The sequence below is a fragment of the Vanellus vanellus genome, assembly GCF_965231255.1.
Source record: "Vanellus vanellus genome assembly, chromosome: Z".
Classification (NCBI taxonomy): Eukaryota; Metazoa; Chordata; class Aves; order Charadriiformes; family Charadriidae; genus Vanellus; species Vanellus vanellus.
In genome coordinates, this window is record NC_138908.1 from 47,918,148 (window position 1) to 47,934,632 (window position 16,485).

General features: G+C 41.5%; 1 protein-coding gene across 2 annotated transcripts in view; it reads right to left on the minus strand.

The window, feature by feature from the left end:
- Positions 1-16,485, minus strand: part of TRPM3 (transient receptor potential cation channel subfamily M member 3) — a gene marked incomplete at both ends in the record, with an annotated part of 425,131 nt that overhangs the window by 273,460 nt on the left and 135,186 nt on the right. Inside the window, one exon of one of the 2 annotated variants that reach the window (XM_082497004.1) lies at positions 14,467-14,556. The exons of the other annotated variant lie outside the window; for it this stretch is intronic. Coding sequence (XP_082353130.1) covers positions 14,467-14,556 — 90 coding nt within the window. Of the gene's footprint in view, positions 1-14,466; positions 14,557-16,485 lie in introns of those variants that run through there. 2 annotated transcript variants of the gene reach the window in all.

Consider the following 16,485-nt stretch of genomic DNA (forward strand, 5'->3'; position numbering starts at 1 on the left):
TTAATTATGGGTATCTCATTCCTTGCTGAATCTTTCTTTTTTGCACCGAAACAAGTGCATTATGTTATGCTGCCTGTGGCCTCCTGGTGAAAAGTTGAAAGTACCCACAGCAGGAAGCAAATGTTTTAATGGCAGCTAGTTTAAATATCTGAGGAAGACCTCAAACTTGAAATTTAGGGTCATAGCCTATTGCATGATGGAAACACAAAACAGGAAATCCAGATAGACATAAAATTTTAATGGAGCAGTTTTGATACACATTATAAGTCCCTCATCTTAGCAATTTTGAGTTCTCCAGTTTCACGAAACAAGATAACAGACTGTTACAGTTGTATTGGGACTGTTATTTCCAGTGAATGATGCCTTGTCAGTTTCTGGAAAACCAACCTAGAGCCAGCGATATTACTTCTGAGCACATAAAAATAAGGCATTAAAAAGTGACTTTGAGGATTTTAATCACAGAATAGTAGGGATTGGAAGGGACCTTTGGAGATCATTTAGTCCAACTTCCCTGCCAAAGCACGTTCACCTAGAGCAGGCTGGACAGGAATGCATCCAGGCGGGTTTTGAAGATCTCCAGAGAAGGAGACTCCACAACATCTCTGGGCAGCTCGTTCCAGTGCTCTGTCACCCTCAAAGCAAAGAACGTCTTTCTCATGTTGAGATGGAATTTTCTGTGTTCCAATTTGTGCCTGTTGCCCCTTGTCCTGTCACCAGGCACCACTGAGAAGAACCTGGCCCCATCCTCTTGACACCCACCCTCTGGATATTGATGAGATCCCCTCTCATTCTTCTCTTCCCCAGGCTAAAATGACCTCAGGTCCCTCAGCCTTTCCTCAGAAGAGAGATGCTCCAGTCTCTTGATCATCTTTGTAGCCCTCTGCTGGACTCTCTCCAGTGTTCCTTGTCCTTCTTGAACTGGGGAGCCCAGAACTGGACACAACACTCCAGACATGGCCTCGCCTGGGCAGAGTAGAGGGGGAGGATAACATCCCTTGACCTGCTGGCCAGACTCTTTTTAATGCACCCCAGGACACCACTGGACCTCTTGGCCACAAGGGCACGTTGCTCACTCACGGTCAACTTCTTGTCCACCAGCATTCCTAGGTCCCTCTCTGCAGAGCTGCTCTCCAGCACGTCAACCCCTAACCTTTACTGGTGCATGGGGTTATTCTTCCCTAGGTGCAGGACCCTACACTTGCCCTTGTTGAACTTCATTAGGCTCCTCTCCACGCAACTCTCTAGCTTGTCCAGGTCTTGCTGAATGGTGGCACAGGCTTCTGGTGTGTCAGCTGCTCCTCCCAGTTTTATATCATCAGCAAACTTGCTGAGGGTACACTCCGTCACCTCATCCATGTTGTTGATGAATATGCTGAACAAGAGTGGACCTAGTACTGACCCCTGGGGAACACTGCTAGCTACAGGCCTCCAATTAGACTCTGCACCACTGATCACAACCCTCTGAGCTCTGCCATTCAGCCAGTTCTCAATCCACCTCACTGTCCACCCATCTAACCCACACTTCCTAAGCTTACCTGTGAGGATGTTATGGGAGACAGTGTCAAAAGCCTTGCCAAAGTTGAGGTAGACAACATCCACTGCTCTCCCCTCATCTACCCACACAGTCATGCTGTCATAGAAGGCTATCGAGTTGGTCAAGCATGATTTCCCCTTGGTGAATCCATGTTGACCACTCCTGATAACATTCTCTTCCTCTGCATGCTTAGAAAGGCCATCCAGAATGAGCTGTTCCATCACCTTTCCAGGGATGGAAGTGAGGCTGACTGGCCATAGTTTCCGGCGTCCCCCTTCTTGCCCTTTTTTAAGACTGGCGTGACGCTGGCTTTCCTCTAGTCCTCAGGCACCTCTCCTGTTCTCCATGACCTTTCAAAGATGATGGAGAGTGGCTTTGCAATAATATCTACCCACCTCCCTCAGCACTCATGGGTGTGTCTCATCAGGGCCCATGGATTTGTGGGTGTCAGTTTGCCCTGAATGTTTTCTAACCCAATCCTCCTCGATCACGGGAGAGTCTTCCTTTCTCCAGGTTGTCTCCAGGGTCTGGATCAGCCTTAGCAGTAAAGACTGAAGCAAAGAAGGTATTCAGTAACTCTGGGTTCTCTGCATCCTCCATCACCAGGGCATCTATCTCATTCAGCAGTGGGCCCACGTTCTGCCTAGTCTTCCTCTTACTACTGATGTATTTGAAGAAGCCCTTCTTGTTGTCTGTGACATCCCTTGCCAGGTTTAATTCCAAGTGGGCTTTAGCCTTCTTCATTGCATCCCTGCATACTCTGACAAAGTTCCTATACTCCTCCCAAGCAGCCAGTCCCTTTTTCCATATTCTGTAAATTTCCTGCTTCTATACGACTTTTTCCAGAAGCTCCTTGCTCATCCATGCAGGCCTTCTGCCTCCTTTGCCTGATTTCTTTCTCCTAGGCATGCACTGATCTTGAGCTCACTAGTTTTACTCATGATGATACATAATAAGTGCTTTCAAACTCAGATTTTTCATCTTCAAGAGACTTTTTTCTAGAGTAGACATATACATCCAGTCCACGCGACGGCATTTTGGCATGAGAAAGAGATGTTATGGGAGAAGAGACACCTGCCAGCTTAGTTCACATGGCGTTGCAGTATTAACCTTGCTTTAGCTAAGGCCAAGGAATACAGCATGTCCCAGAACTGGGGTCCAGCATTGAGGAGAAATCCTTTCTGACATGAAATTAGCTCTGCCTTTCAAATAAGCATTTACTAACAAGTGCTAAGAGTAGAATTAGGGTCGCGAGGACTGTCACAAAGAATCTAGTTATCAAGGCTTGAAGCAATGCCATCTTAAGTGATCACATTGATACTGAAATAAAGAGTCACAAAATCACCTAAAGTACAATATTTCACCATGCAATTCCGAAGCACTAGGAGCAAACACTCCACCATTAACGTGGTTTAACTGTAATAAAATGTCATTTTGTGATTGCATCAATGCAAACAAGGGCTAGGGCTGCCATGGATAGTACGCATATCTTCATTGCTCAAAAAAATGAAAAAGCATTTTTTTTCCATATGCCACGCCACTAATCAATTCAATTAATAAATGCTCCACACATTTGTCTGCAGCTATTCATATTTGTTTAATCATATAAGTCGTTTGCTTCAGCTTTTTGCCCTCCTCATTTACTTTATGGGCAGAGTAGACGGGATTTGATATGGAAAAAATTTCCAGCATTAGTTATGCACACAACTATTTGCAGCAGAGATACTTGAACGTATGCCCAGTCTTGAATCAAAATAATCTAATGTACATTATACATATCATGGACTATTGCAGTGTTTCTGCTTCAAGCTCTGCTATCTGGCAAATAAGGGTCAACGCCCCTAAAAATCAGTGAAATTGTCTCCATTGATTCAATTGGAGCACCTCTCCCATGAGGAGAGGCTGAAAGAGTTGGGGCTGTTCAGCCTGGAGAAGAGAAGGCTTCAGGGAGATCTTATTGTGGCCTTCCAGTACCTAAAGGGGGCCTACAGGAGAGCTGGGGAAGGACTTTTTACTAGGGCATGTAGTGATAGGACGAGGGGGAATGGCTTTAAACTGGAAGAGGGCAGGTTTAGATTAAACATTAGGAAGAAGTTTTTCACTTTGAGGGTGGTGAGGCACTGGAACAGGTTGCCCAGAGAGGTTGTTGAGGCCCCATCCCTGGAGGTGTTCAAGGCCAGGCTGGACGTGGTCTTGGGCAACCTGGTCTAGTGGGAGGTGTCCCTGCCTATGGCAGGGGGGCTGGAACTCGATGATCTTCAAGGTCCTTTCCAACCTAAACCATTCTATGATTCTATGATAATTGGATTTCAGATGAGTCCTAAATAAATTAATGGAAACTACCTGTGCTAACACATATCATGGCATTGAGACACCAAATTTGACAGATAATTTGATGCAAACAATTTCAGTGCTCACTTAAAGACTTCCTATTGTAGTCACATCCCTGGCAGACTGCAACAGTGGGTGAACAAGTAGTTCTTCTCATTTGTTCTAACTCTACAGACATCCATTTTATCATGGGATGTTTTAGTAACTCTTGAGAATTTCTGAACATTAAATAAAACTGGAAATTTGCACTACTTAAGAAATAAAAGTAACCACAAGAAAAAAACCTCATCCTTGGATGTTAGTAATAGCAGTCAGCAGCTTCTAAGGGGAAGCAATCCTCTGAACAATTTACTATTCCCAACTTGAATAGGCTAAAGCTCCCACAGTCACCATTAATAAGAAATTGCACAGGATATTTTTGGCTTGATGGATCACATCTTTAAACTGTTCTTAAATAATCACATGTATCAAGAGAAAATAAACTGATCATATTTAATTTCCCACAAGGATATCTCTGAAAATCTTTTTTGTCCCTCCCCGCCAAGTTTGTGTTAGAAGGACCAAAATCACCTTTTTATTCCAGAGAAATGCACATAAATATTAAATTTCCTCATTTGTATGTAATAAAGTTAGCATATCTGCTTGAAGTTCAGTGTCTTAATAAGTACTGTGCTGCTGATAATCCCCCACATTGAGTTTTAAAATTTCTTTGCTAATGCGACCATTAAAAAGCACTGGTTTTATTACTATGCAAAGAAACAAACCCCATATTTCTACTGTGCAAATAGAAAGTGATTGTCCCCCCAGAGCTCTCCCTGAACACTGATAGTTGTTAGTCACCTCACATTCTTGTAAAGCCAGTTAAATCAGAAAGACTTTGTAGACAATTTAACAGAGTCTCCTCTTCAGGAGACAGGAATGACGGACAGCTGTGATACCTTCTGTTTCCTTATCAACCTTTCCCCATTTTTAAGATCTAGGATTAGCATGGAAGATTGAGCAGGAGTCCTTCACCTCCCTACTGGATTTTCCAGTAAAACACCTGAAGACTACAGAAACAGAGAAAAAAACAAGCAGCAAGGGAATCTCAGTCTAACTTCCGTGGAGGAAATAGTGGAATACATAATCTAATAATTTGCGTTGGAAGATGACAAAAAGCCATATGCCATAAACAGATCTATTACACTAACTAATTTCCAAACACAGCACAAGAATTTTTAAGCACAAAAGATTGCTACATCTATTGCCTCTGCTCATAGTGGGAAAAACAAGGAATCTACTTTAAGTGCAGCAAGAAAGGTACAGGCAGACATCACAAAAAAAATATTTCTGATGGCATAGATAGGGTCACTGTAAAAGATTGCCTATGAAGGTTATGACTTTAGGAACTTAGACAAACATCTTGTCATGTTTTGGGCTGGGCCGGTTCTGTTTCACCTCAAACTAGGACACACCTGTAAGAAATAATGCATATTGAAGGAGTTCTGCTAGTAGCAGGATACAGCAAGCAACTTTTGGGGATCTCTTTTTATAATGTATCCCAGTTTACAGTGTTGTCACAGAAGAAAGTAAGTGTAGGACCTCTAAAAAATTGGGATCATACTCTTTTTAAAGACTAAGTTGGATTTGAACTGTATAATTTTAAAAAGTATTTGACTTTCAAGCACTGTTGCTTTGCAACTATATATATCAAAAAGAATCCAAAAGTAGAGCCATCGCATCCAAAAAACAAAGAGATCCCTTTAACTATTGCTGTGCCTGTCTTAACGAGCATTCTGGGCAACCTCGATGCCTGATCTACCCATTCTTCAGGCAGAGGGAGTTGACTTCTTCCTTGAGTGGCTCAGCCATTGGACTGCATGTAGCATCATTTGTTATCATTATTGCCACCATAACCTGGCACCACTATTGCTTCTGTAAGTACAGGATAAGCAGCTGAATGTCAGAAAACTGCTTTGAGTGATACAGTTCAAGAAAAGGGCCAGCAAGGAGGTGGGCAGAAACGTAGGGAAAAAAAAAAACCTGAGAAAAGCAGTAGTATTATGGCTAGGTTGTGCAGATCTTCACAGTTTAAATGTGATAACACAGAATTTGCAGCCAGAAAAAAACGCTGTTCATCAAATACAGCCTCCTACACAAGACACCACCTGATAATCTGAAGTAATGAACCCAAAATTGAACACGAATGTATTTGGAAAATACCTTCTGCAATTCAGAAAACTTAGAAAATTTGACATACAATCACGGAAAGGTGAGTCTGGAAGGTCCTCAGGGTATCCTGTAATTAGTTCATCCGGTTGCCGTTTTAGTCTCTCTAGCTGTATTCAGCTCTAGCTCTATTTGAGCCATAGCACTGGGAAACTGAGGTGTGATATTGCATTACAACAGACCCGGCAGCAACATGACATGCCGATTCAGTAAATCACAAAGTTCAAAAAATGGCATCCTTCCGTAACAAAATAATGCAGTACGTCCTCCTTAAATTCTTAATTATGATGGCTCAGTAAGTTACTACACCTGCCCCCTGTATCTACCAACAACAGGTGAAGAAAAAGGCAACCAAAAGAAAATGTTTTCACTCAATCACCTTCTCACTAATGTAAAATCAGGCTGATGATTGTTTTAATTACATTGTAAGAATCCTGATATTTTCTTCAGTAACTTCCTTGACACTGCTAAAAGCACTTTGTCAGACTTTTTCACGTCATCATATTATTTGGGGGATGAAAGATATTTTCAATGAAGTTATTTGATTTCATGCTTTATTACCAGCTTTGACATAAATTTCCAGAGTGCCCCAAAGGCATTTCTCTTTGCACTGTAGCATAGTCTTGTTAGCAATTCAGGTGGAATAAAACCACTCAGCTTCACTTTATGGTCTTGTGCCCTGAATTTTTCACATGCCACCCTTTCAAACATAAGGAACAGCATTGCAGAACATTAGAATCTTACACTGTTAATACAGAACTCCAGCGACGCATTAAGCAGCATTGTATTTGTAGTCTCTTGGTTGTATGACTTCTGTACTTAGTAGCATTGTACAATTATTTTTAAAACAATAGCATCTTCTCAGAACCAGCTTTATTTTTTTTCTGTTGTGTTAATATATATCAAAAATGCTACTTTTTCAAAGATTTAATTTCTGTGGCAACAAGACCGTAAAGCATCTCTCACGCAGTCACAAATTAGGAAACTTGCATTTACTTTCCGATAGGCAAGTTTATTGCAGTGTTTCATATATTATCAATTATTGCAAAGGCCAGTGGGAATTGAGGCCACTTGCCACCTTCTGTAAGTATTCAAATATGAGCAGACTGAGCCTCGTGGGAAGCAGACATCATTGATGAGCGAAGTCTTTCTGCACGCAGAAAACATGGACAACCCTGCATGACTTGTCTGATACTTCGCCTTTGTCACTGTAGCCCACTGCCCTCACAGCACAGAAGGTGGCAAAGCCCCACTGTGTTTTCTGGGATGAAAGTAAAGGCACTAATGAAACAGCTGGATTTCGGGAAAGCACTGCAAAACAGTGTTGATGTGCAAGAGAATAAAAACCCATAGTCATTGCAGGATCCTTACTTTAAAACAGACAGGTATTTCTATACCTTAGCTGCTGCATCAAGACTGAAAATTTAATAGTACCGTTTCACAGAATCACATTTCTATCACTTCTTTTTGAAAAGCTCTCACACAGTGGTGACGTACCTGGAAAGAAAAGCCTTTTTTTTCCCTAAAATTCTCTGGTTTAAAAGAAGAAACTTTGCATTCACACAGCCTTTTCCAACCTGAAAGTCAAAACCATTTTTCCCTTTACATGGAATTAGTAGACTACGGCCTCCTCCTTCAAAATGACACTGATGTGTCTGCCTCTTCCACATGTAGGCTATCCCGTGGAAACATGACTTCTACTGATAGGCTTTCTGTTTTGATCTCTCCCTTTCTTTTGTCTTAATTGGGATAATATTTCTTGTTGTGGAAACTGATTTGCTGCTACATCACTTCTAAGTCAGTGGCCACCAACCTGAGTCATGTTCATGGAAGAGATTCAGTCAACAAAGGAAACTGCTAACAAGCTCTGATTCACCTTTGATCATATAAAAACGTATGCTGCACCAAAGAATGAACCACATAAAGTGACTACTTCTGTATAAGGAAAAATCACTATCAGCTTCTACATTTCCTTCCCTTTCAGAAAAAATGAACTGATGTAATCTGTCAAAAACTCCTTACGCACGAACATGCCCAGTTGCCATGTGAGAAGGATCAGCTCATCTCACCGTTGGTGAGAAGCATGACTTCAAGAAATAAGCAGCTTTTGGGAACGTGTAACCCCCAAAAGGCATATTATCAGTTCTTTAACCCCAGTCTTTACCACACTGCCATGACTTGGTTATAAAATGTGAAGGACTAGAGGTGCAGCTGAGCCGCAGTAATGCAAGCATACCTGTGCAAAGGTGCCATGAAGCTATATTGCAGCCCCCATTGCTCCCCTGCTTTGGGGTGTTACATGGATTTCTTGACGATAAAGCAGGAGACTGCAAAGACATAGCAGTGCCCTAGCCAGCTCTTTTTCCTTCCATCCTTAAATGATGAAAATGATGGCGCAAGAGCAGAGCACACAACAGAACGCAGAATCTTTCTCTTTGCTGGTAACGTGGCTTTTGGGCTTCTAAGGACAAATAATGCACCCCAGAAAATATGTGAATTAGAGGCAAAAACATACAACGTCTGTTACAACTGTAACAGACATACCTATGATCTTTCTGGCAGGAAAACAGAAGTTTGTTTATCAAATAATTTCTTCCTGAAGAGAACTTGCATGCCTTTTTAAAACTCATCTATCTTTCATACCGTATACAGCGTCACACCATACCGAGAGGTGTGACTAGTTTTTCTATTGGCGCATTTACAAGAAAATTGTTACATTGACTGATATTTTCTACATGCCTATGTTTTAGGCAGTCTGATCCTAAGGGCTGAACTGTCATTACTTCCCAGAATGCATCAAATCCTCCTGAAGGAAGCATAGTGGTGGCTCATTTGTTATTACAATTTAAGTCAGTAAGCAGCTGAGTGCAGCCACAGGTAAATTACTACCCTCATTTTACTGACGCTAATGTGCATATTACTTTCAGAAACATTTAGAGCACCAGCTCACTAATGATAACAGTATGCATTAGGATTTGTTCCAAGTATCTCAGTTTTTCAGTCAAGTCTTAGTAAACCTGCCCTCTCATTTTGCTGCAGTTTGAAAGGGGGATATGGTTAATTAACTAAAATAATAATTGGAATAAATTCTTAACTATTAAGCAGTGATAAACCAGAAGACTTTGCTGCCAACCGGACATCAAAAGACTAGCTAAGAGGAAAAAAATCTACATATTTGACTGCCTTTGTGTGTAGATTTCTGCTCATTTTCTCATTGACAGTGAACAAAATATCATAAAATACTTATGCTTCTGTTTCTGAAGACCATAACACAATCTAACATTACCACCTCATGATTATGGTACAAAAATCCACTTACAAGTAATTTAAAAAATTATTTATCATCATTATCTTCCCTGAGTTATAGGATTATTCTATCAGTCCAATAACCGTTTGGTTTTTTTTCAAATCCATGTGAGGGACGAAAGCAGTTCCAAAAGATATACCTTTATCCTCTCAGTCCCTTTTTCTCACAGTAGAGGGTTTAGAGAGGATACATTTCATTCTTCTACCATGCTGGAGAAGCAAATTTTTCGTTCAGTTTATGAAACCAGATTTTTTAAAAGTATCCTGAAATAAAGTCATATTCAGTAATCAAATAGCTATCACATTGTAGCTGCTTTAAGGTGTTGAATGCTGTGGTATTTCACCATGTACCTTAATAAAGGCTGCCATGTGTTTCCCAGTCTTTATTCCTGTAGATACCTTCCTTACAGACATAACCAAACTCACTGTAGCAGGAGAAATATTGTCCACACTTCTAGTTCACATATTTCAGTCTGGCTAGAATTTCATATGTATATATATTGTCACACTTAAAAGACACTCTGAACCATTTTTAAGTTTTTAGTTTTCTCTTGTGTTACCGCACACATTCTTGGTAGGGCAATAAAATAAAAATAATTTAAAAAAATCTGTTGTCCCGTATGGTAAGAAATTTAGATCTCTTTAAGCTTCCAGCAGTTCCTGGATCTAGATTAGGCTACTGCCCAGGTTAGGTAAATGTTCCTTGTATTTATTTGGTAGAGCTGAGCAGGCATTTTTACTCAACCATACGCTGGGAAAAATTAGCCAAAACATTTTCTCCTGTGTTTCTTCTCATTCACTCTGTTTCATTTCCTCTGACCCTTTCAAAGTTCCTGCCTTCCAAGTCTACTTATTGACATGCATTTCGAGTTCATTATAAAAAAATTTAGTAGTCTTATTAAGAAAAAAAAGACTGGGCAATTTGTTGCTTTCCAAAATTTTAGTGCAGTACTTCTGCACATGCACATCTCCAAATCTGTGGTATTAGACTTATTGTACATTACAGACCTTTTATTTTTTAGTCTGCTGTCTACTCTCGGTTTAGGGTGTTTGTTTTCTTTTTTTAGTCTATTGCTTATTCCTTGATCCCATGGCATGTATCATATCTGTCCCAAGCAGAAGTGCAACATCTGCAGTCTCTCCGAGGGCACAAGGTCCTCTGAGCGAAGTCTTTACTGTGATGTCATTCATTAACTTTTTTAGACCAGACAACATCGTTCTAAAATGTCTGTTGTTCTCTAAATTCTGCCATTGGGATTTGGCTTCCTTTCTTGGGAGGCAATCTCTTCTTCTGACATGTGGAGACTCAGAAACTCTCCTCCACCATGAAACAAACAGACTACCAGAGCTTTCTGCTGCTGGAACAATAGCTCTCACACATACAACGGCACAAAGTGGACCACAGCTGCTTGCCACTAATATTAACCCTACCTTAAAAGAAATAAAAAAGTATCAAGGTAACAAGACCTTGGCCAAACACACAAAGAAACAAGCTTCAGAACTCAGGCAGAGAAACAGAAGCTGGACAAGTCACCGCTGGAAAGCCACCTCTGGAAACTAACCTGACCATCTAAGGAAAATGATGGTTCCCCTTTCGCACAAAGCCACCCTCTCTGCACATGTGCTCAAGGCACTTAATCCTCTTACTTCAGAAGGGAAGGCATTAGGTGGTGCATTAGCATGTGTTTAAGCATATAGAAACAACTACAAAAAGTACCAGCATGGAAAGTGCTACAGGAAATATCTATTAGGGGAAAAAATGGGAGTAGTGAAGGATGAGCTGATGACACAAGTCGTAAAAATATTCTCCAATAATTTGTTTCAATCTCTACTTCAGATACAGTTGCTAGTACTCGGTGTGCCTGTTAGAAAACGAAAAACCGAGAAAACAGGATTATAAAACCGTACCTAAACATGAGGGTATTAGTGAAGTGGGTTAGAACAGGAACACACGCCTGGAAGAAAAGCACAGGGAGCAAAGCTGGACAGCGTCTGCAAATGATCCTAGTTTATCTAAATCAAATGAGGTCACTGTGGCCAGAGACGTATCAAATGTCAGTTCAGGCAACGGAGCACTGCACACCATTTCAATGGAGCAGAATAAGAGCATAGCCTACCTGTTGAATAACAGCTTTTATTAGTTATTTAAAACCAATCATTTCAAGACAATCCCACAGGTTTGTTAGTGAGTAATATACAGTGAGAGGCCTCCATGCAAATCCTAGATTCCAGTGTTCGTTTAGATCTATCAGTGTGAAAGGACTGATGCTACGCTTAAAATTGTATCCACAGGATAAGAATTTTAAATTACTTATTAAGAAGACACAGAATTAATCAAAAAGTTCATGCTGTTTATTACCAAGGTCCAGGTCATGCCACAGTGATTTTTTCGTGTGTAAAATGGGAAATGCCTGCTGTCTCTCATTCATACAAGTTCAGTCAAAGGTGTATCCTTCAACTTAACAATGTCATTTATAGTTGTTTTGTTCTGGTAGACTAAAATAAAGCATGGAAATGACAAAAGAAATGATGATATTTTACATTCTTTTACTCTTAATAAATTTACAGCGTACGTTCAAATAAGAGTTTGGCAACCACAGATAAAGCAGATAATAATAAAAATGTACCATTACATATCAGCTTTTTCAAAGTTTATTCTGTTATTGAGGGCATTCTCTGCAGACAAAGACTGTATAAAAAGGGTCTACTAGATATCCACTAAGAAGCAATATTGTATTAGTCCTTATGACCACTTAATCCATTTGGAAAGTGGGCAATTAAAAAATGAGCTTAGATGTCTGCACTTGCCTTTCCAATGTTTGTGGATTTACAGGACGCCTTTTCATTTAGGAAAAAAAAAAAAAGTTTTTTTCTTTATTTTTTGGAGAAAGACACGAGAGAAAAGAATAGACACACCCTTCTGATGAGTGAATTGTATACATAAAAATTTTCAAATTCCCTGAGAAAAAAACAGGAAAATATTTATACTGCTCATCTGGCAATTTAATGTTGCTGTTATCACACTCTTCCCTTAATAGCTCTTCATGACAGGAGAATTCCTTCAGGTTGGCTCTTGGGGAATTAGGACAATAGGGCCCTGCTGTTATGTGACTCATTTGCTTTGAACATGTTAAATAATAAAAGACAAAGATAAGAAGTATATATTGGAAGCAAAATTTTAAGCTGATTGGGAGCCTGGAAGATGCTGATATATGCATTTCCCTCTCCAATCAAACAGCGCTGCGCATCAGCTCAGGAAGGTGCCAGAGTCCCACCTCCTTTGCTGTGGTCTCTCCCACACCTCACACACCCCTCCGTGCAGAGGCTGCTCATCTCTAGTCCTTTGCCCAGCTCTTGTTAACTCCGCAGGGTCCCCTCCCTAGCTGGCCCTAAAAGGTTATAGCTGTAGCTTCAGAAAATCATTTTTAGTCAGCTCTTTTAATAATTAATTGCAACGTTCACCCTTAAAACGTGCAATGAAGAGAAACCATACACAGGGGGCAACATTTGTCTGCCAAAAAAGAAATATTGCAAACCTCTTCTTTTTTCTTTCCTGATATGGAGAATGATAATAAAATTCCCCACATCTGTGTTCTCACACCTTGGGAAAATTATGTTTTCCTAAATGTATCTGACTTGTAGAGTATGGATATTCTAATGTGTGCTTCTGCGGTGGGGGGAGGGGGGAAATCCTTTGCAAGAGAATCAACAACACTTTTCTGATTTGTTCTGTATTAGTTATATTTTGATTTTTTCAGCAATCTAAGTGTTATCTTTCTTCTGTTCTTTGGAGCTGGTCACAGTGTACCTCCCAGGAGCCATACATCTGGTTTGGAAGCAGAAATATTTTTCAAGGGTAACCCCTTCCTGTTGGGGTGTGACAAATACCTGTTATGATACACAGTATGGTCACTTGTGCATCACACGTACAATAACTATACATGCAATATACATCTGCTAAGCGCACTATCATATGCCACACTACTATTCAAAGATGTTGCATTAGTAAGGGCTGACCTAATTTCAGAGCTACCCCCACAAAATCAAACGGTGATATCAGACAAAACATTACCTTCAAATACACTGTTAGAGTAGCCATGTTTTACCTGGCTGCATATTAATTTCAAAACCAAACTATCAAGTACTAAGATGAACTGATATAATTAGCGTCATGAATCCAACATTTTATAAACCATACTACAGGTGCAGAAGCCTAAAGGGATCTAACTATATTAAGTTTTCATTGTATAATCCATTTAATTAAGAAGTTCCACGAACAAAGAAGACTTTTGAGTTCAATGTAACATTTTTTTCATCACAAAGTTGACTCAAAATATTTTGCTTTGCAGTTACAAATGCCTCTATAACAGCTTCAGTGGGACACACAATAGTAGTGGTACTTTGCGTGCTGAGATTAAGAGCCCTCCGCTGTCTATATTCTGAAATAATTTTTTTGAATAATTAATAATTACCTCCTAGGAAAACACATTTTAAAACACCACCAAAACCACCTTCAAAACTGTGTTTAAACAAATAAACAAAAAACCACCATCAGAAAGTTTCACTGATGCTGTCTGGACTGCCAGTCTTTAACTGACCCTATTCCTATGTACAGCTTTCAACAAACCAAGATGATTTTTGTCCACTCACATCTTGCTCCACTTACAAGTTGTTCTGAGTAGTAGTGGACATTCGGGTATTTAACAGGCATGAGATAACCCCAAAGACCAGATATCAGAGAGCCGCTCACAAAGGAACACACCTTAGAAACAGACTACTTCTTCATCCCTAGAAGTTCGCGGCTTGATTTTTTTTAAGGCAAGGCAAACAGAAGCACAGATGATATCCACCACCCCTTACAGCCCTTTCCCCACAGAAAAAAACGTGCCGAACGGGAGCACAGACAGAAAATTTTGGTATCTTCAGCGACTCGCAAGGGGTTTTAAAGGAAAAAGGTTATAAAGGGAAGCTAATTAATAGCGAAGTTGGGACTATTTCTGAATTAACTTTCTAGCAACAGCGCCCGCAGCCCTGCGGGCAGATGCCGAGCTGCGGGCTGCGGTTCCCACGGCGGGCTGTCACCTTACCTTAAGAAGTCTGACGGAGGGGAGGAAGGCGGCATGGCAGAGCTTGCGGATGGTCCAGTTGAGTGGCCGGGGAGCATCGGTCTGATTCATGACCCTCCACAAACCCCACGGGGAGATCCGCCGCAGACCTGGCAGCGCCTACCGGGGGAGAACCGCCCGCCCGGGGCGCGGGCATCCCACGCGTGACCCGCCCGCGCCCGCGCTGCCGCAGGGCAGGGCACAGGGCTGGCCCGGCGTGGGCAGAGGCTGGGCTGGGGCTGGGGCTGGGGCTGGGGCTGGGGCTGGGGCTGGGGCTGGGCTGGGGCTGGGCTGGGCTGGGCTGGGGCTGGGCGAGCGGCGAGAGGCTGTGGCCACCGATCCTCCTTAAGAAAGCAAGCTCCTGCGTGGGAACGGCAGTGCTCATGCATACCAAATGTGGCTGAATGGAGGCGATGTGCCCGCCGCTCGGGGCAGGCTGAGCTGCCTGGGCGGAAAGGGGCAGCCCGCATTGAGAAAAGGAAAAAAAAAAAAAAGAAAAGAAAAAAAAACCCAAACCCAAAAAAAAAAAAAAAAGCTGCAGCGGGAGAGCTGCTGCTCCCCATCTCTCCCTCCTGCCCTCCTCAGAGAGCAGCCAGGTCAGCCTCGCCCCGGCAAGCGCAGCCATCCGCCTCGCTCCTCCGCTTCCCCGGGCGACAAGCAGGGCAGAAAAGAGATAATTTAAATAAAGCATGCGGAGGGGTACTTGCACTTTCTTCCCCCCCCCCAAAAAAAAAAAAACGCTGCGAAGAGAGAGAAACCGGCATGAGGGGAGGGGCCAACCCTCAGACAGCAAAGACTGAGGGGGGGGGGGGAATTAATTCGTTCTTGATTTACTGATATAATGGACCTAGAAAGCGTAGTTTCATTGATCTGGCATAGTATTGGTGTGCAGGCGGCAAGTGGCAGCAGTTAGAAGATGTACTATAAAAGTAAGGGTGTTAACATGCACATTCTGGCCAAAAAAAACCACACCAAAGCCTAAAACAAAAAAAATCCTGAACCACCAAGTTCAGAATTCAGGTCATTTTAATATTAATCCATGTGCAGAATACTCGTGTTAGAGACATGCAAACACATGGAATAATAGTGCTGGGGCAATTCAAGCATAGCAAAGCAAGTTTCCATTTGGGCCAGTAACTGGCTTTCACAGCTAATGAAGATATTCCTTAATGCCAGCTCTCCAGCCGAAGGAGACATACTTTTTCCCCACTATTTTTTGGAGGGGATGAAGATTACATGAGGGAAGAGTTAGAAAGCGCAAAAGTAAACATCCTACAAAGCAATGGAAATTTTTTATTTTGCCAGTAATGACCAGGTTTTACTGAGACTATGGAGGGAAACAGTCACTTCTCAGCAAAGTTTAAATCTCTCATAACTCAGGTTAGAAAATATGCATTCAGTTTACTTGGCTAGGTTTCATTGATCTACCACTTTCATATTTCCTTTTAATCCCTATAGTGCACATGTTTTTCTCCTCTATTTATAATCTATTCTTATTGTGGTGTCTACATTCATCAGCAAAAGCTGAGTAACTGTCCAAATGAGGGGAAAGAGATGAAGAGTATAGATTCCAGGAGGCTGTGCTAATCTGACTGGTTTACATACTGCTGTCTATAAGGGTTTGCAGTAGGGTCGCAAATAGAAAACTCTCTAACATGAAACAATACTTCTGATTTCCTTTTTAAAGTTTGTTTAAGGACAGACAACTCTGGGGAGAACAGGGAAACTCAGTACCTCAGTCAATACCCTCAGATCCTCCAAGGTAAATGGAAGATCCTAAAAACACTGAAGTTATCCCAATAAAGCAGGGTAAGGATTGGTGTTTGCACCCCAGTCTTCCTCTCCAGAGGAAGTCTTGCCCTTGTGCATAGATCGATATTCTCCAAAGCCTATATATTGGGCCCATGCAGAAGGAGCCTATGTGTGTCGAGGTGGAAGCCCAGTACTTTTATGCTTCTTTTGAATATATGCATACCAGACAGCTCCTTCTCACTGTACCCT